The following is a 21,615-nucleotide window of genomic DNA, read 5'->3' as shown; positions in this document are numbered from 1 at the left end:
CTCGATGATCAGCATTGCTTCTGCAGAGAACTATTAGAGAGCTTGGCTGACCTCGAGACTGACTGGCTAATGAAGGTAATGGCTTATCTTATCCAACTTTTCAACCCTCCTACCTGGGAATATATCCAAAGACAAGTGTCATTAATTAGAGAGAGAGAATACAAAATGCTTGAAGAATCAGAATTGTGGAGAGGATTTGTAGAATGTGGCATGGTTCAAAATTTCGAATTTCTCCCCCATTTTCTCTCTGATGAAACCGAAGTATTTCGGTGAAAATTTGGTAAATTTCGCATATAAATTTCAATAATCATTTTGTTCATTTTGGTAATTTCGGAAAAATTTCGAACTCTGGTGGGGGTAGGAGTACAGAAATCAGGCGATGATCTGCAGTGGATTCCATCCCAAAACCTGGTGGTGAAGAGAGAGAGAAAAAGAATGGTATCTAACTATTGGAGCGAGTGCAGTGTATCATCCCAAAAACTGGCGGGGAAGAGAGAGAGAGAGAAAGACGGTGGTATGTACCTGTTGGAGTGAGAATCGTTCTCTGGGAGTTGCAGCATTGAACTCTCATTTCTCACACCTCACAGTCCATTGTTCTTCGGCTTGTTTTATTTTTAGTTCTTTTATAAAGACATTAAATGACAATTATACCCTCTTTAGAAGCCTTATATGCACGTGGTCATTAAACATTAGTGCCAAATAAGTAGAATTGGTTTTTGCCCGAGAAAAAAAAAAGAAGTCTCTGCTTATTTTTCAAATTTCTACTTTCTAGAAATGGAAATAGGTCCCAGAAATCATACCAAACACCCAAAAAAATGAGATATAGAACTGGAAATAAATCCAAAGAGAGCTTAAACTAGATGTAATATTAGTTGCACAAATATCTGTAGTTATCTATTTTTCTCTCATGAGTCCTTATGTGGTTAATATGTTGGCAGCTCAGGTTTAGATTCATCTTTGAGGGTATTGCAATCAAAAGGAAATGTGAGTTCTATGTCGCGAACCAACTCTTCACCCGGAAATTTTGAGAGCTCAGTTGATCGCCCTATGAGACTGTCAGAAATTCATGTTGCTGATGAGCATGCTTTGCACCAAACAATTTCTGATCCTGATTTATGGAAGTCTTTATCATCTGTGGAGGACTTTGAGGCAAGTATCATACAATCTGGCTACACGTAGGAAATTTGCTGGATAATTTTCTTTTTCTGGATACTGAAAATTTTTCTTTCCTGCATGACTCATTTTCTATTATTTGCTTGTACTTAAGGTTGTTTTCTTGATAATATTAACCATGTGCATACCATCAGGTTCACAACATTCATGCACACACGTGCACACGCATGTGTGCACAAATTAACTCACAGGGATCATGAATCCCTTCCTTTATTTTTAATGACAGAATTTTTTGAAAAATGAAGAAAGGAATACAAGGATAATATAATACAACAACAATAGCCTACAATGGTTGGTAGCATTCAACAGGGACTAAACAGCAGGAAGAGGGCCCAAATATAAAGCTTCCCTAGTAGTTCCACCTTTAGCCAACTCGTCAGCTATTGAGATGGCAGACTGCATCCTCCAAACAAAAGAAAACTCACAGTTTTAGCATAGGGATCATCCTGGTGTAATGGATGTATTTCCGAGGACTACCTGATTGAACTTGAGGCCATCAAATTGTCAACTTCAAATCACCTTCTATGATCATATGCAAATACCCACGTTCAAGGGAAATCTCCTTTCTCCAAACCCTTAATGTCTGCTTTCAAATTCTGACATAATTGAGTCACAGTACCAATAGGACACCTCCCCCACCAGCTTGTCCTGGACTGCTGGAGGAGCTACCATCAATAATGAGCTTATATCATTTTGTTTTGGGTTGGGGGGGGGGGGGGGCGGGGGGCGGAGAAGGATTCCAAACATGATCGGTGAAAGCATGACGAGCAGACAAAAATACAATTCCCCCCCAATTCCTTAAACAACAACAACAACTCAGCCTTATCTCAACTAAATGGGTCGGCTACATTGATCCTTGCCCTCCAATCAGCTCTATTTGAGGTCATACTTGATACAAGGCCTAACTATGCATATCTTTCGTCACCACTTCTCCTAAGGTCATTTTAGGTCTGCCCCTGGCTCTTTTAGTTCCTTCAATCTGAATCAAATCACTCCTCTGTACTGGAGCATCCAAAGACCTCCATTGAACATGGCCATGCCACCTCAAACGACTTTCTAGTAGCTTATCATGTATCGGAGCTACTCCCAAACCAGCTCTAATATGATCATTCCTTACTTTATCCTTCCTAGTTTTGCTTTTGCCACTCATCCATCTCAACATCCTCATCTCCGCTACATTGAATTTATCTATATGATGTTTCTTAACTGTCCAACATTCCACACCATACATCATAGCCAGTCGTATGCCTGTCCTATAAAAAATTCCTTTTAGTATTAAAGGAATACGCCAATCACACGACACTCCGGACTCACCTCTCTACTTCATCCATCCTATTTTAATTCTCTGTGAAACATTATCCTCTATATCACCTTATTTATTTATGATTGAGCCAAGATACCTAAAATAATCACTTTGCGGAATCTCCCTCATCAATTTTCACCACCTCATTATTCGTCCTAGTGTAACCAAAGTTACACACCATATACTCCGTCTTCGTTCTACTTATTTTAAAACCTTTTGATTCCAAAGTTGATCTCCATAACTCTAACTTGGCGGTAATCCCTATTTTTGTCTCATCCACCAAAATAATATCATCAGCAAAAATCATACACCCAAGGAACCTCATCTTGAATGTCTCTTGTTAAATCATCCATGATGAGCGCAAACAAATAAGGGCTTAAAGCTGATCCTTGATGTAACCCAATTGTAATTGGTAATTCACTACCTTGGCCCCCCACAGTTCTTACACTTGTCACCACACCATCATACATATCTTTAATTATGTCCACATATTTACTTGAAACACTTTTCTCTAGTACTTGCCAGATAAACTCTATAGGGACTCTGTCATAAACTTTTTCTTGGTCAATAAAAACCATATGGAGATCCTTCTTGCAATCTCTAAATCTTTCCATAAGTCTCCCCTCAATTCCTTAAACGTTGTTGTGGAATTCCGTGAATACTGGCTTGATCAATGTGATCATAGCCCAGCCTTTATTTATAATATTGGAATCATATGACAAAACTACAACTAAGCAATGTGGGACTAAAACCCACATACAAGAATACCTCCACGAACAGATTTACCCTTGGACCCATATTACAACACTCCCCCTCAAGTTGGTGCATACATATCAAACATGCCCAACTTGCTAATAATAGAAAACACAATTTTGTACTGATACCTTTGGTGAGGATATCAGCCAACTGTTTACTAGACTGAATAAATGGAATACAAATAATTCCTTGTTCCAGCTTCTCTTTAATGAAGTGCCGGTCAATCTCAACATGTTTGGTCCGATCATGTTGGATCGGGTTGTGAGCAATGCTGATTGCTGACTTGCTGTCACAGTAGAGTCGCATAGGAAGATCAGCACTCATCCCCAAATCTTGAAGAAGCCCTTTGAGCCAAAGAAGCTCACAAATTCCCTGTGCCATAGCTCGAAATTTAGCTTCAGCACTAGATCGAGCCACAACAGTTTGTTTTTTGCTTCTCCAAGTAGTTAGGTTACCTCCAACAAATGTGCAATAGCCAGATGTGGACTTCCTATCATCAGGACTGCCAGCCCAATCTGCATCAGTGTACGCTTCTATTCGGAGATGGCTGTGTGGAGAGAACAATACTCCTTTCCCTGGAGCTGACTTAAGGTAACGGTGAATTTTGTATGCTGCTTCCAATTGAGAAGAGTGAGGATCATGCTTGTATTGGCTGACAAGGCTTACAACAAATGTGATGTCTGGTCGGGTATGTGAGAGGTAAATCAATTGACCACTAATCTCTGATAGCTGCCTTTGTCCACTAGCTCACCTTCCTTACTCTTCAAATGTGTGTTGGGCTCCAGAGGGGTATCTGCTGATTTACACCCACGCATCCCTATTTCTTTCAATAAATCCAAGGTATATTTCCTTTGAGAGAAAGTGTTAAGATATACCAGAATATTCACCCAAAAAAAAAAAAAAAAACCAGAATACCACCACGGGTGGTATTTTGGTCTTTTTCCCTTTTATTTTATGTTATTATTCTGTTTTATGTATTCCTAGATTCCTATTCATATTTCGGCTAGGACTAGGGCTTCTCTTTTTTATTGTTTTTCCCTCAGCTGAGTTCTATTTTGGTATTCCTAGTTGTATTAGGAATTCCTAATAGGATTAGGACTGAGGCAGCATTCCTATTTTTACTTTGATTAGTTGTAATTCAATTTATTATAAATAAAGGGCCTGGGTGATCTATTTCGATCACTCAAGCATTCTCCCAATTCTCTCTTCTAATATGGTATCAAAACAGGTCTTTCTGATCTAGCCTGGTTCCTAGCCCCCCCCTTCTTCCATTGTCCTCTTCTCCATCTTTTTCCCACTCGATCTCCATTCCCCTCCCACCCCCCACTCAAATTTCTTCACTTTTTTTTTTTCTGTTTTTTCTTCTCCAATTAGGGCAGATCTAATGAGGTGATCTGTGAGATAGATGCTGCCCTAATTATCACCTCACCAATTGATGATTTAAGAAGGTTTTTGGATCGATAGCTGCTGCCCACACTTTTGCAATTTTTTTTTGGAGTTCTCCCCTGTTGAAGATCAGATTCTCCTTGCAATTCAAGCTGGTTTTCTTGGGATCCAACACTGCAGGTTTTCTGGACAGTTGCTGTCTCTGTTTCTCTTCCCACCATTGAGGCATCTATCCATATCGATCTCCTCTCCAGGTTTTTGAAAAAAAAATAAAAACGTGCTACTTCTCGATCGGGTTTGTTTCTCCTCTCTGTGTGGGCTGTTGTTTTGAATACATCTGCATCAACTTTCAAGACAGATTCTGCAGTATTTTCTCCCTGTTTGAAGACCTCTCAATCTCTATTTGAAGACCCCTGAATCTCACTCGATTTCTCTTCTAGGGTTTTACTCAAAACCCTAAATATCGATTTTGGATTTGGGGCTGCTTGTTGCTGCCTAAGGGATTCATTCATCTATCAATTTTTTATTTCTGTTTTGATGCCACTGTTTTGTCTGCAATATGGGGGACTCAGAAGTGACCACGGCCAACTCTGGAGTTGATTTTCAGCCGCGGACAGAATTTCTCCCTTATGCTGCATCTATTAAACTTGATGGATCAAATTACCTCATTTGGGCCAGATCTCTCTCCTTGACTGTGGCTGGTAGGGGACTCAGTGGGCATCTTAATGGCACCTCCAAACAGCCTACTGAAGCAGGCACTGCCAAGACCCGATGGGCTGCCAATGATGCTATGGTTATGTCTTTTGTATTGAACTCCATGCCCCAAGAGCTTTCCAGCCAATATCTTCTTCTTGACACGGCTGCACAAATATGGGTTGCTGCTAAGGGCACTTATGGACAATTGGGGAATGATGCACAGGTGTATGACATTCGGAAGACTCTCCATTCTACTACCCAAAAGGATCTGTCCGTGACTAAGTACTATGCTGTCCTCAAAAGTCTGTGGCAACAATTGGATCACTATGCCCCCTTCCAGCCCACTATAGCTACTGATGTTATTGCTTATTCAGCCTATGTGGATAAGTTTCGTGTTTATGACTTCCTGGCTGGTCTCAATGCTGATTATGATCCAATCCGTGTGCAAGTTCTTGGTAGGGTGCCTTTCCCAACATTAGAGCAGGCCTTCTCTTATGTTCTTACTGAGGAAACACGTCGGGCCGCAAGCCTGCAAAGATGTTGGGTCCTTCTGTTGAAAGATCAGCCCTACAGGCTGCTGGTTCTAAAACTACTTCTTCTGATTCTACTGCTATTGCCACTGCTACTGCTGCTGCCCCTCCAAAGGAGCCTGTCAAGTGTGAACATTGCAATAAACTATATCACACTAAGGCTCAGTGCTGGAAATTACATGGGAAGCCTGCTGATTTTGAGGCTAAACGTGGCCGTGCTAAACCTAAAAACAAAGCCAATCACACTGAAAGTGTAGCTCCGGCACCCACTGCTGACAATAGTTTCTCCCAGGAGGAGTTCCAAGCTCTCCGGCGTATGTTACAGTCTTCCACTACATCTGTTCCTGCCGGTTATTCCATACCATCAGGTTCCCACTTTGCCCGCTCAGGTATCCCTTTTGCTAGTCACTGTGCATCGGTTGTCTCCTCTCCCTGAATTATAGACTCCAGTGCCACTGATCACATTACAGGTTCTTCTAACCTTTTTTACACATATTCCCCTTCTTCTGGGAAAGATAAAGTTCGGGTGACTGATGGTTCCCTCTCCTCTGTTTCAGGCAAGGGGTCCATCAGTTTCTCTCCCTCACTTACTCTATCCTCTGTTTTGCACATCCCAAGATTTGCACTAACCTTCTTTCTATTAGTAGTATTACCAAAAATTTAAATTGCCAAGTGACTTTTTTTCTTGCTCATTGTGTCTTTTAGGAACTAGACTCGGGGAGGACGATTGGATTGGGTAGGCTGCATAGTGGATTGTATCTCCTTGATGATGGACCGCAACAAGCTTTACCTTCCCAATTATGTCGGTCATCTTCTTTTTCTTTTGAATTACACCAATGACATTCTAGATTAGGACACCCCTCTTTGGGCACTTTAGCTCTTTTGTTTCCTACTTTGTTTAAAGATTGTAATAAGGAAGAATTTTTTTGTGAGCCTTGTGTCTTGGCCAAACAGACACGCTCCATTTATCCTATATCTAATAAACGCAGTTCTTCCTTATTTCACTTAATTCATTCTGATGTGTGGGGCCCTAGTCGTAAGAACTCTCTTCGTGGTCAGCGATGGTTTGTTACCTTTATTGACTGTCATTCCCGTTTCACTTGGGTATACCTTATGCATAACAAGAGTGAAGTCTTCTCTTGTTTTCAGCATTTTCATAAAATGAGACAAACTCAGTTTAATGCCTCTCTCAAGATTTTGAGAAGTGACATGGGATAGAATATATGGACGGTCAGTTCCAAAGATACCTCTCTGCCCATGGCATTTTACACCAAACTAGTTGTGTCGATACTCCAGCCCAAAATGGTGTGGCTGAGTGCAAAAATCGCCTTCTCTTGGAGGTGGCCCGGGCCCTTATGTTCGCCCGTCATATTCCTTTTATTAGGGGGATGCTGTCCTTACTGCAACCTATTTGATTAATAGGTTGCCGACTTGGGTTCTTGCTTCCAAGTCCCCTATTGAGCTTTTACATGGCTCTTCCTTTTATATTGTTCCCCCTAAGGTGTTTGGGTGTGTATGTTATGCTAAGGATACTAGATCTCTTGGCAAACTTGAGCCCCGCAGTCTCCGCTGCATTTTCTTGGGTTACTCTGCCACCCAAAAAGGGTACAAATGTTATTATCCTCCTGCCCGCCGTACCATGGTCAGTATGGATGTTCTCTTTCACGAAACTCTCCTATTATTCGTCCCCACCTCTTCAGGGGGAGAGTTCTAGTGAAGATGTGTTGACGGTTGACCCCCCTCTTAGGCATGTTTATGAGGAGTCTACTCCTGCTGTCCCAAGTATGCCTACCCTGCCTACCCGTACCCTTCCTGCTACGTCAGGGGGAGATATTCCTACACAGGGGGAGGTTCCCCATTCTCCTTCAGGGGGAGATGTTCCTGCACAGGGGGAGGTTCCCACAAGTCCTGCTCAAGGGGAGGTCACCCCAGTCCAGACAACCATTGGTGAATTTCAGCAAAGGATTGATGTGACAAATTTGAAGGTTTGTTTAAGGAATAAGACCAGAACTAGGGAGCTTCAATCCACTGTGACACCTGTTCCCGTCCAATTGCCAACTCCGGCTCCGGAACCTACTTCTCCACCTGGTAATACTTCTTCTTCTTTGGATCTCCCCATTGCTGTTCGCAAAGGTGTGAGAACTTGCACTCAACACCCTTTATCTCATGTTGTTTCTTATGATGCTTTGTCTCCATCCTTTCGTGCATTTGTTTCCTCGCTTTCTTTTGTTCGTATTCCTCAAAATTGGCAGGAAGCTTTTACAGAGGGCAAGTGGAAGGCTGCAATGATGGAGGAAATGGACGCCTTGAAAAAAAATAACACATGGGAGCTTATGACTCTTCCACTAGGGAAGCGAATTGTTGGATGCAAATGGGTGTTTGTAGTGAAACAGAAGGTGGATGGAACTGTGGATAGGTATAAGGCACGTCTCGTGGCCAAAGGATTTTCTCAAACATATGGGATAGATTACCAGGAGACCTTTGCTTTTGTCGCTAAGCTGAATACTGTCCGAGTACTATTATCTTGTGTAGTTAATCTTGGATGGGACTTACAACAGCTTGATGTCAAGAATGCCTTCCTCAATGGGGAACTCGATGAAGAGGTTTACATGGACATTCCACCAGGGTTTTCTTCTGATAGCAATCGAGGCAAGGTTTGTAGATTGAAACATGCTCTCTATGGGTTGAAACAGTCCCCTCGAGCATGGTTTGGCCGTTTTCACAAAGCAATTGTTTCCGTAGGCTACAAGCAGAGTAATGCAGATCACACTCTCTTTATCAAGAGAGTAGGCGAAAAACTCATTATCTTGATAGTCTACGTTGATGATATTGTGGTCACTGGCAATGATAGTGTTGAGATCAGCAGGTTGAAGACATTTCTTGGCCAAGAGTTCGAAATTAAGGTTCTAGGAAAACTAAGGTATTTTCTTGGGATTGAAGTTGCCAGATCTTCAAAAGGCATCTTTCTTTCCCAATGAAAGTATGTCCTAGACCTACTAACTGAGACTGGTTTGTTAGGATGCAGTCCTTCAGATACTCCTATGGATGCAAATGTTCGTCTCAAAGAAAAGGAGGGTGATCCAGTTGATAAAGGGCGATATCAAAGACTAGTGGGAAAGTTGATTTATCTCTCTCATACTCGTCCGGATATTGCGGTTGCTATTAGTCTTGTCAGTCAGTTTATGCATTATCCCTATACTTCACACATGGTGGCTATTCTTCGGATTCTTCACTACTTGAAGTCCGCTCCTGGGAAAGGAATTCTCTTGGCTCCTCATGGTCACCTACGCATTGAGGCGTATATTGATGCTGATTGGGCAGGTTCTCCAGACCGTAAGTCTATTTCTGGTTATTGTTCTTTTGTGGGTGGTAATCTTGTCACTTGGTGTAGCAAGAAGCAAAATGTGGTGGCCCGTTCTAGTGCTGAGGCCAAATTTCGTGCTATGGCACATGGTATTTGTGAGCTACTTTGGTTAAAAGGTTTGCTACAAGATCTTGGCGTTGCTATTCGCCTTCCTATGATGCTGTATTGCGATAACACGGCTGCCATTAGTATTGCACATAATCTGGTACAGCACGATCGCATGAGGCATGTTGAGGTGGATCGACATTTCATCAAGGAAAAGTTAAAGGAAGGCTTTATTGTGTTCCTTATGTGAAGTCTGCTGATCAGCTTACTGATATGTTCACCAAGGGGGTCTTTCATCCTAACCTAGTCAAGTTGGGCATGCTTGATATCTTTGCTCAAACTTGAGGGGGAGTATTAAGATATACGGTTGGTATTCTGGTCTTTTTCCCTTTTATTTTATGTTATTATTCTATTTTGAAGAAATAATGATAATAATGGCTTGTGTAGAGCAATGAGCCCTCCACGATTTATTTATAATAGTAAATCCATAAGAAACCAATTACAATTAGAACTCTAACTCTAACTAGCTGACTAGGCAATCATAGTATAGTTAGGAATAGGAATAAACAACTAAATAGAAAAAAACAACTTCATGGGTCGACCATATATCATGGGCCGACCCATGTCTCACGGAAAGCCCATATTCCAACACTCCCCCTCAAGTTGGTGCATAAATATCTGTCATGCCCAACTTGCACACTAGAGGTTGAAAAACTTTTCCACTTAATCCATTTGTGAACACATCAGCCAACTGGTCTCCAGATTGCACATAAGGAATGCAAATAGTCCCATTATCCAGATTCTCCTTGATAAAATGATGGTCAATTTCAATATGTTTCGTCCTATCATGCTGCACTGGATTATGGGCAATACTTATTGCTGATTTGCTGTCACAGTAGAGTCGCAGAGGTAGAGTAATAGGAATGCTCAAATCTTGTAACAAGGTTTTGAGCCACAATAGTTCACAAATACCGAGAGCCATAGCTCTAAATTCAGCCTCTGCACTTGAACGGGCCACTACGGTTTGCTTCTTGCTGCGCCATGTAACACAATTCCCACCCACAAATGTACAGTAACCTGTGGTGGATTTTCGATCAGGGGAACCAGCCTAGTCTAAATCAGTGTAAGCCTCAATCTGTAGATGATTATGACGGGATAATAACACACCTTTACCAGGTGCTGACTTCAAGTATCGTAAAATCCTGAGTACTGCTTCCATATGATTAGACCGAGGATCATGCATAAATTGACTGATAAGACTCACAGCATAGGCAATGTCAGGCCGAGTGTGAGATAAATAAATGAGTCGCCCGACTAACCTCTGATATCTCCCTTTGTCTACTGGTTCACCATCAGTGTCTCGGAAACGAGCATTTGCCTCAATAGGCGTATCAACAGGAGAACAGCCTAACATGCCAGTTTCAGACAGAAGATCTAGAGTATACTTGCGTTGAGATAAGAATAGCCCTTGAGAAGAATGAGCCACTTCAATCCCTAGAAAGTAGCGAAGTATGCCTAGATCCTTGATCTCAAATTCCTTGGCCAAATATGTCTTCAACTTGGAAATTTCAGCAGGGTTATTTCCAGTTACAACTATATCATCAACATATACTATGAGGAGAGTTATAATGCTGTCTGATTTCTTGATGAATAAGGTGTGGTCTGCGTTGCTTTGTTTATAACCAAATGTCAACATTGCCGTCTGAAAGCGACCAAACCATGCACGTGGTGATTGTTTCAGGCCATACAAAGCACGCTTAAGTTTACAAACCTTGCCGTGAGTTGCAGCAGATGAGAACCCAGGAGGAACATCCATATATACTTCTTCCTCTAATTCACCATGGAGGAAGGCATTTTTAACATCAAGTTGCTGTAGACTCCATCCTAAGTTCACACCACAAGAGAGAATTACCCTGATAGTATTCATCTTGGCAACCGGTGCAAAAGTTTCCAAATAATCTATCCCATATGTCTGAGTAAATCCGCGAGCAACCAGCCTTGCTTTAAAACGGTCAACAGTTCCATCAACTTTCTGTTTAATTACAAATACCCACTTGCAGCCAACAGTCTTCTTCTGTGGTGGAAGTGTGACAAGATCCCATGTACCACTCTTCTTAAGAACTTGCATTTCTTCGACCATGGCCTCTTTCCACCTAGTATCTGCAAATGCCTCCTGCCAAGTCTGTGGTATAGAAACAGAGGATAAAGAGGAAACAAAAGCATGAAATGAGGGGGATAAAGACTCATACGAAACAACCTGTGAAATTGGATGTTGCGTACAAGACCTTTTTCCCTTCCTAAGAGCAATGGGTAGGTCAAGTGATGGATCAGAAATAATAGGAGAAGGATCTAAAGGATCAGAGATATTACCAGAGGAAGTGTCATTCGGTCCTGGTTCAGAGGAGAACTCTTGGTGTGGTAATACTGCAGTGGTGGGCTGTCTTTGCCCTTTTTTCTTTCTATAATACTGCTGATTAAAGTCTTTCTCTAGCTGTACCTGCTGCTCCCCCTGGACATCATCATCTAAAGGTACATGGTAACCATCAATGGGTTCATCTAGAGGAGGTGGAATAGTAACCGGCACATCTTCTAGAGTAGGTGTAGACTCCCCCTGAAGAGGTGCCGAGGAGGGAAAGAAAGCCACCGCCTCATGAAAAACGACATCCATGGAAACAAAAACACGACGAGAGGTAGGGTGATAACACTTATACCCTTTTTGAGTAGGAGAATAACCAATGAAAATGTAGCGGAGACCACGAGGATCAAGCTTACCATGGGCATAGTGATTCCTAACAAAACAAACACACCCGAAAATCTTGGGCGGAATAATATATGAAGAAGACCCCTTTAAAAGATCAATTGGGGACCTGTAGTCAAGGACCTGAGAGGGCATTCTGTTGATAAGGTAAGCAGCTGTTAAAACAGCCTCACCCCAAAAATGAGAAGGGACATGCATCTCAAACATAATAGAGCGAGCCACATCAAGGAGATGTCTATTTTTGCATTCAGTCACTCCATTTTGGGGTGGAGTGTCAACGCAACTGGTTTGATGAATAATACCTTGAGTAGCAAGAAATAACTGAAATGCCCCATCGAAATATTCACGACCATTGTCACTCCGAAGAGTTTGAATGGTGGCCTGGAACTGAGTTTGAACCAAGCTATAAAAAACTTTAAAACAAGAGAACACTTCACTTTTGTGTCGCATTAAATAAACCCAGGTGGTGCGTGTGTCACAATCAGTAAAGGTGACAAACCACTTAAAACCAGAAATAGAAGATGTACGTGAGGGACCCCAGACATCAGAATGAATCATAGAAAATGGTGTAGAACATCTTTTATTGGAACTAGAATAAACAGAACGAGTTTGTTTTGCAAAAACACAAGCCTCACATAATAAAGAGTGAGGATTACAATGCTGAAATAAAATAGGAAAAATCTTAGCTAATGTTCCTAAAGGTGGATGGCCCAATCGACGATGCCAACGATGCAGTTCAGATAAATGATGGTCAGCGGAAGTAGCAGTAAGAGCCTGTCCAGACTTAGCAGCAGCAGTACCAGAGATAAGATCATCGTCAAATAAATAAAGGCCACCACGCATTTTACTAGTTCCAATCGTTTTCCTTGTCCCCAAGTCCTGAAAGACACAATGTGAAGGATAAAAAATAGCTTTACAATTTAGATCAGAGGTCAAACTTCTGATAGAAAGCAAATTAGAAGTTAGCTTAGGGACATGCAAAACAGAGGTCAAAGATAAAGAAGGAGAGCAATGGACGGCCCCCTTCCCGGATACAGAGGAAAGAGAACCATCGGCTATTTTAATTTTATCTTTGCCTGAACAAGGAGAATAACGAAAAAACAAATTAGATGTACCAGTCATGTGGTCAGTAGCTCTTGAATCAATTATCCAAGGATGAGATAATGCCGAAGCACACTGACCAGCAAAAGAAATACCTAGTTTGGAGAAAACAAGGTTGGATTCAGAAGAGGGAACCACAGTCGAGGTAGAGGCAGATGCAGATGAAGATGTAAGAGATCCAAAGTTTGTCATCATGCGACGAAAAATAGCAAGTTCCTCTGCAGAAAGGGTAGTAGTAGGGGCTGTTTCAGTGGCTTCAGAAAGGTGAGCCTGTGTGCCACCACGACCACGGCCTCGACCACGACCACCACCACGACCATCAGATGAATCAGATGGCCGACCATGCAATTTCCAGCAATAATCCACAGTATGTCGTTCTTTTCCACAATGGGTACACTTAAGAGGCTCCTTCTCAGATGAGGAACGGGTACCAGTATTATAAGAGCCACCCCCAGAGGAAATTAAAGCAGATCTCTCTGGCTGTGTAGTTGGTAACATGGTGGAACGACGAGTATCTTCCAATTGTATCAAAGAGTAGGCTTGCTCCAAAGTGGGAAAAGGTTAACGACTCAGAATTTGAGACCGAAGCTGATCATATTCCACATTAAGGCCAGTCATAAAAGTGTATACTCTGAATTTGTCCTCTCTAAGCTGAAATTTGGTAATATCAGAAGGACAATCAAGCTGAAAGTTTTCATAATAGTCAAGCTCCTGCCATAGACTACGGAGTTCACAGTAATATTTGGATAAGGTCAGTTCACCCTGTTTGGTTGCATGAATTTTCCGTTGAATATCGTAAACTTGTGCATCATTCCCTACCTGGGAATAGGTACCCTAAGCAGCTTTCCAAATTTTTGCGGCTGAATCAAGTAGTGTATAGGCACGGGCAATGGAAGGAGTCATTGCACTGAGAAGAAAAGACATAACTAGAGAGTTACTTGAACTCCACTTGTCTTGTAATGAACCAGCCTCACTTGGCTTGACAGTGGTACCATAGATATATCCCTTATAACCCCTTGCATCAATGGAGTGAAAAACTGATGTGGACCAGAGTAAATAATTGGTGCCATCGAGCTTCACTGGGCTGATGGAAAAGAGGGATAATCATGATGATTCCCTCGTGCGAGAGTTTGGCCAGCCACTGTAGAGACTTCAATCGGCATATTGATCACAAAACAAAAACAGCCAAGAAAATTGCGATATCGATTCCAAAAAAGTGCAGAAATCGATTTCTGCAAAAAAATTTCTCGGCTTGTGATGGAATACTGGTTCTGCTTATGTATAGTGCGAGAAAACCGAGAAGAACAAAAATCTGCAGAATGCCGAAACCGAGAACCGCAAACAAAAAATCTGTTGTGGCAGCAGTCCGCAACAAGAAAAAATACCGCAGGTTTTTGAATAATCTGCAGTCTTCAAAAAATTGCGGGGCTTCAAAATCTGCTGGTCTTCGAATAAAAATTGCAGGTCTTCAAATAAAGCTGCAGGTCTTCAAAAAAATCTGCAGGTCTTCAAATATAAATAAGCTGCAGAGCTTCAAAAAATCTGCAGGTCTTCAAATAAACTGCAGAGCTTCAATCTTCAGACATGGATCTCACGATTGTTGGAGCTCATAAAAAAAGCTGCAGGTCTTCAAATATAAATAAGCTGCAGAGCTTCAAAAAATCTGTAGGTCTTCAAATAAACTGCAGAGCTTCAATCTTCAGACCTGGATCTCACGATTGTTGGAGATCATAAAAAAAGAATACCTGAAAGGAGGTAAGATTATGGGCAGGTACTAGATCATTATGAGATCACCTCAAAGTACCGCCTCCATAAAAGAAGAAGAAGAGAAGAGAGAAGGCTTTAGGGTTTCGGTGGGTTTAGGGTTTTAGGAAGGGGAAGATGAGTGGGAGCAGAATTCAATCTCAAGTAGAGAGATCGATATTGGGATGTGAGAATTATCTCTCAGGTATCGTTTTCAGCTCTGATACCATGAAGAAATAATGATAATAATGGCTTGTGTAGAGCAATGAGCCCTCCACGATTTATTTATAATAGTAAATCCATAAGAAACCAATTACAATTAGAACTCTAACTCTAACTAGCTGACTAGGCAATCATAGTATAGCTAGGAATAGGAATAAACAACTAAATAGAAAAAAACAACCTCATGGGTCGACCATATATCATGGGTTGACCCATGTCTCACGGAAAGCCCATATTCCAACATTTATGTATTCCTAGATTCCTAGTCATATTTCGGCTAGGACTAGGGCTTCTCTTTTTTATTGTTTTTCCCTCAGCTGAGTTCTATTTTGGTATTCCTAATTGTATTAGGAATTCCTAATAGGATTAGGACTGAGGCAGCATTCCTATTTTTACTTTGATTAGTTGTACTTTAATTTATTATAAATAAAGGGCCTGAATGATCTATTTCGATCACTCAAGCATTCTCCCAATTCTCTCTTCTAATAGAGAGATATACCCTTAGCTGAATAGGCAACCTCAATCCCTAGGAAGTACCTCAATTTGCCCAAATCTTTGACTTCAAATTCCGTGCCCAAATAAGCTTTCAGCTTCTGAATCTCATGTGCATCACTACCTGTAATTACTATGTCATCAACATAGACAATCAAAAGGGTAACTTACTGTCCCACTCTCTTAACAAACAATGTGTGGTCTGCATTACTCTACTTATACCCATATGCGATCATAGCCTTGTGGAATCGGTCAAACCAAGCCCTTGGGGACTGCTTTAAACCATACAGGGCCTTCTTTAACTTGCACACTTTCCCCCGAGTCTCTGAAGTGGTAAAACCCAGGGGTACCTCCATGTAGACATCTTCTTCTAAGTCTCCATGTAGGAAGGCATTCTTCACATCGAGTTGTTGGAGTTCCCATCCTTGATTTACAGCATAAGAAATGATGACCTGTACAGTATTCATCTTCGCTACAGGAGCAAAAGTCTCTTGATAATCGATTCCTTGGGTTTGAGTGAACCCTTTGGCGACCAATCTCGCCTTGTATCTCTCCACAGAACCATCAGCCTTATGCTTCACAACAAAGACCCATTTACAACCAACAGGCCTCTTCCCATGTGGAGAACTTGCCAAATCCCAGGTCTGATTTTTCGCAAGGGCAAGCATTCCTTCATTCATTGCCTCCTTCCATTTTGGTTCGGCTATTGCTTCCTGCCAAGTGTAAGGTATAGAGACAAAGGACAAAGAGGATATGAAAGCATGAAAGGTAGGAGTTAGAGAGTTGTAGGACACAAAGTTTGAGATAGGATGCTGAGTGCAACTTCTATTTTGTTTGCGAACAGCAATGGGTAGATCAAGACTAGGATTAAGAGGGGGCTTACCCGAAGTATGACTATGAGCAAGATTTAGAGTAGGAACAGATGCTGATTGCGTAGGTGGTGCAGCAGTGGTGGTTTCTTTCTCTTTGTACCGAGGACCATCTGTAGGAAAATCAGTTCCCCGAGTGTATTTTGTGTCACAAGTCTGTCCCCCTGCATCTGTTGCTCAATCTGTCCCACTTCTTGTTCTTGACTTGTAACTCCATCCTCTAGTTCAATAGAAACATTTTCAATGGTTGGTATCTCAACATCTAAAGGAGCAATCAGCGGAACCTCTTCATTACTTTGAGTCTCCCCCTGCAGAGGTACCGGAGGTGGAAAGTAAGCCTCTGACTCCTGAAAGACAACATCCATGGTGACCAACACCTTTCTGGTAGGAGGATGGTAGCATTTATAGCCCTTCTGAGTCGGTGAGTAACCAAGAAAAATGCACCGTAATCCTCTGGGATCAAGCTTACCATGGATGTGGTGATTTCGTGCAAACACAACACAGCCAAACACTCTTGGGGGCACCACAAAGGTGGATTTGCCAACCAACATAGCCAAGGGACGGCAGTCACCCAAGACACGAGATGGAAGTCGATTGATGAGGTAAGTAGCTGTAAGCACCGCATCACCTCAAAAACAAGGAGGGACAGACATGGTGAACATAAGGGAACGAGCTACCTCCAGTAGATGTCTGTTCTTGCGTTCAGCCACTCCATTTTGAGCGGGAGTGTCAACACAAGAAGTCTGGTGTATGATCCCATGGCTGTCCAAATAGGAACGGAAAGCACCATCCATATATTCCTTGCCATTATCTGAGCGAAGAATCTTCACCTTGGCATCAAACTGCGTCTGGACCATTTTGTGGAATAACATAAAACAATTGAACACATCACTCTTGCTATGCATCAAATATACCCGAGTCGTCCGGCTAAAACAATCGATAAATGTGACAAACCATCGAAACCCAGATGTAGAAACACAACGGGCAGGGCCCCAAACATCAGAATGAATTAAACTAAAAGAACTCAAACTTCTGTTATCTGAAATAGGAAAAATACTCCGAGTTTGCTTTGCCAAAGTGCAAGCATCACAAGAAAAATTGTGTTTATTGCATTATTTAATGTAGAATCAAAAGTAGAAGATGCCAGCTGTGATGTCAATGCTGTCTGGGAACTTTCAAGCACGTACAGACCACCAACCACCTTACCACATGCAATCGTTTTGTCCATTTTCAAATCCTGAAATAAACAATGAGTTGGAAAAAATATTACTTTGCAGTTTAAATCCTTAGTTAGACTACTAATGGACAGTAAGTTAGTAGTAAACTTAGGAACATGTAAAACACAGGAAAGAGTGAGAGTGGAGGTGCACTGAACGGATCCCTTCCCAGAAATAGGAGAAAGGAACCCATCAGCAACCCAAACCTTTGACTGGCCTAAAAGAGGATTATATGCGGTAAGAATAGAGGAAGAACCTGTCATATGGTCGGTTGTCCCTGAGTCAATAACCCAAGAGTCAGGCATGATCGAGGTGCAATTCCCACCAAAAGAAATACCTGTGGAAGAAGGTGTGTTGGAAGGAGCAGGTAGAGACAAAGCCGAAGCCGCCATGGAAGGAGATACAGATGCCGAAGAAGATGTGTCCATCATATCCCACAAATTTTGCAACTCAGCCATCACTGAGGATAGAGACTGTTCAGATGGATCTTTAGTAGCAGCTTGATTAGCATGAGAGGAACTGGGCCGATTGGAACCCCCCTTTCCACGCCCACGAGTATCCGCAGGACGACCATGAAGCTTCCAACATCGGTCCTTGGTGTGCCAGTCCTTCCCACAATGAATGCATGTAATAGGCGGGCGATCCTTAGTTGGCCGATCAGTAGGAGGAGGACGAGAGGAATTTCCACGGGAAGATTGAGAACCAGAAACAAGGGCTGATCGTTCTTGAGTGACAAGATGAACCATGGCAGTGCGCCTCGTGTCCGCAGCCGAAAGTATGGCGTAGGCCTGCTCCAAAGAGGGAAGAGGATCCCGATTCAAAATATTGGACCTGATATTATCAAATTCAATGTTTAGGCCAGCCAAAAATCAAACAGCCATTAACCATCCTCCCACTTCTTGAAGGCTGTAGTGTCAACATCTGTGGTAGCCTTAAATGTGCCCAAAAAATCCAATTCTTGCCAGAGTGTGCACATGGTATTGTAATATTGGGACAGAGACAACTCCAGCTGCTTGTTAGTATGGAGCTTCTGATGGAGTTCATAGCATTGGGCTGCATTCCCAACTTGAGAGTTTGTGTCATGAGCCGTCTTCCAAATTTTTGCAGCGGTGTCAAGGAGCAGATAACGACCAGCAATGGTCTGGTCCATGGAATTAACCAAATAGGACATCACCAAAAAATTGAAATTCTTCCATCGATCTTGAGCCGATCCAGCCTCTGTAGGCCTGACCTTAGTGCCCGTGATATAACTAGAGAGCCCACGGGAACCAATAGCAAATAAACAGGAACAAGACCACAGAAGATAATTGCTGCCATTCAACTTTATGGGATTCACCGGAAAGGGAACAAAGTCCCGTTGGTTGGAATCTTCAGAACCATTCGAAGCAGTCGTGATCTCGGACTCGTCAGGCATGGTGGCTGGAGAAAAATTGGCAGAGACAAATCCCAAAAAAAAATCAGAACATGTATAGGGGAAAAAATGAACCCTTCCAAGGGATGAAAAAAAATTCGAACAAGGTGGAAGGCCCTCCCTAGGTGTGTAGAGGTGGCGGAAAAAGGAGGGAGGGACCTGCGGAGGTGGTGGGAGGAAGGGAGAGGGCCTGCGGTGGTCGGTGGTAGCTGGCGGAGGCGGTGGAGGGTTGGCGGTGGCTTTTGGTGGCTGGCGGAAGTGGTGGAGGGGCTGGCAGTGGGTGGTTTTAGGGCAGAATGCCGAAGAAAAAAAAGAAGAGAGAAAAAATCGAAAAAAATTCTACTTCCCATATCCCTGGAATATTTTTGGCTCTGATACCATGTGGAATTCTGTGAATACTGGCTTGATCAATGTGATCATAGCCCAGCCTTTGTTTATAATATTGGAATCATATGACAAAACTACAACTAAGCAATGTGGGACTAAAACCCACATACAAGAATATCCCCACGGACAGATTTACCCTTGCACCCATATTACAACAGTTGTGTATAAATATGCCCCTGAAAATCATGAGTAACACAGGTCATCTAGCTGTTCTCCGCTCAGCATGATATGCTCAATATCCTGTTGAGTCTATCTCTGCCAATCTTTAAAGATCCTGTTATTTTTTCCTCCCAAATGGTCCAAATGGTGACAAGGAATACAAAAAGTGCCACATATGCTTTCCTCTTTTGCTCAAGGTCAACTGCCAAAAATCTATGAGATCACAGATCCTATGAGGAATACATTGTTGAGCATGTCTTCAATTTTTTAAGTTAATCTACCTTAAAGTGATCCAACAACATTCTTCACATGATTGGTCAAACTCCTGACTGAATTTTATCAAGTATTTGGTTTAATCACAATCATAGTTGTCATGGTGTCGCCATGGCGTCATATCGCTGGAATAATGGGCATATCGACCAACGACATGGGATATGTAAGAATATTGACCGATATGGCTTCCATGGCGCCGACATGGACGCCATACCACGATATATGGCCATATCAGCCGATATTCATGTTCAAGTGTATAAAACTTAAGTTTTTAATAATTATTAAATTTTTTTTAACCTTTTAAAAGATAATGCTTTTATCTTAATGTGGATTGGAGGTGTAACTTTTTAAGTTACACCTGCAATACACATTAACATAAAAAAAAGTAAAAAATACTTGAAACAATACACAATACCCTAACTCTTGTCTCTTGGGAGAAATAGAAATCGAAAAGGAGAACAAAGGAGAGAATTGTGAGATAGAGTGACGCAGGGTTCTTCACTTCTTCGAACGGCTGTTGGCCTCCTTCCTGGGCTCCGGCAAGTGCTCCCAGCTCCGGCAACCTCTTCAAGCAGGTAAGTAATTACTGTAATTGTTTATTTTTTTTATTTGGTGGTTCTTCTTCTTCTTCTTCTCCTCCCAGTCCTCCGGCAACTCTCTCCTTCAGTTCTTCTTCTCACTCATTCACGCACAGTCACGACTCCAGCGAGAGACAGAGAAGGGGTTTCTCATTCCTTCAGTTCAGTTCTTCTTCTCCTCCCATTGCTTTTTCAGTTCTTCTTCTCACTTCTTCGTCTTCTTCACTTCTGGCGACTCCTCTTCTGTTTTTTTTTTTTTATAGATAATATTCAGTCACAGAGGGGGTTTTTTCATGTGACAGTGACACAGCCAAATACACACGGCTGTTGTATTTTTTTTGTTTGGTAAAGCACTAAAGCAACACCAAGTCACCAACAACAGTTTTTTTTTCTTTCTTTCTTTCTTCTTCCCTTGCACACAGCCACACACACACACTCACACAGAGAGACAGAGGGAGAGTGTCGAGAGACAGAGAGGGGGGTATTGGTAATTTTTTCATGTTTCACTTTCATGAATTAAACCATAGTAGATTAGTAGTACACTTTCTTCTTGATTTTTTATGTTGTAGGGTATATATTATAGCATACTGAATGACATTAAAAATAGAGAAAATAAAAAATAAAACATGATTGCCATGGCGGGCGACATGTCGATATATCGATTAGACACCCCTCCATCGACTTGGATCGCCGTGACGACGTGACAACTATGATCACAATAAAAAGGAAAGGTTTTGTATCAATTTTGTTCCTGTAATGTTAGCACCCCATTAAGAAGGTGACAAACAAGGTTGAGCATACTTATGGTACAAAATTTTATTTGAATTCTTGGATGAACCATCTAAATGTGTTGGAATTTGGGAAATTATGACTTGTGTCTAGATTGACACTTACCCTCTTTATTTATAATAGAATGAGTAGAAATTAGGATTATAATATACTGACCATAATGGCCATAATACCCCTAAATTCTATATTACAATACTCCCCCTCAAATTGGTGCATAGATATCACACATGCCCAACTTGCACAAAATCGGATGAAACATCTTGCAACTAAGTCCTTTTGTGAGGACATCTGCTAACTGCTCAGTAGACTTCACAAAAAGAATGCAAATAAGTCCTTGCTCCAGCTTCTCCTTAATGAAGTGGT

General features: G+C 41.9%; 1 protein-coding gene across 2 annotated transcripts in view; it reads left to right on the top strand.

Moving 5' to 3' along the window:
• Positions 1–21,615, top strand: part of LOC122639711 (trafficking protein particle complex II-specific subunit 130 homolog) — a 104,314-nt gene that overhangs the window by 57,328 nt on the left and 25,371 nt on the right. For both annotated transcript variants that reach the window (XM_043832623.1, XM_043832622.1), the window contains exon 12: positions 939–1,149. In XM_043832623.1, coding sequence (XP_043688558.1) covers positions 939–1,149 — 211 coding nt within the window. The remainder of the gene's footprint in view (positions 1–938; positions 1,150–21,615) is intronic.

The sequence above is a fragment of the Telopea speciosissima genome, chromosome 9 (genome assembly GCF_018873765.1).
Source record: "Telopea speciosissima isolate NSW1024214 ecotype Mountain lineage chromosome 9, Tspe_v1, whole genome shotgun sequence".
Lineage (NCBI taxonomy): Eukaryota > Viridiplantae > Streptophyta > Magnoliopsida > Proteales > Proteaceae > Telopea > Telopea speciosissima.
This window is presented reverse-complemented; position numbering and strand designations above follow the sequence as displayed.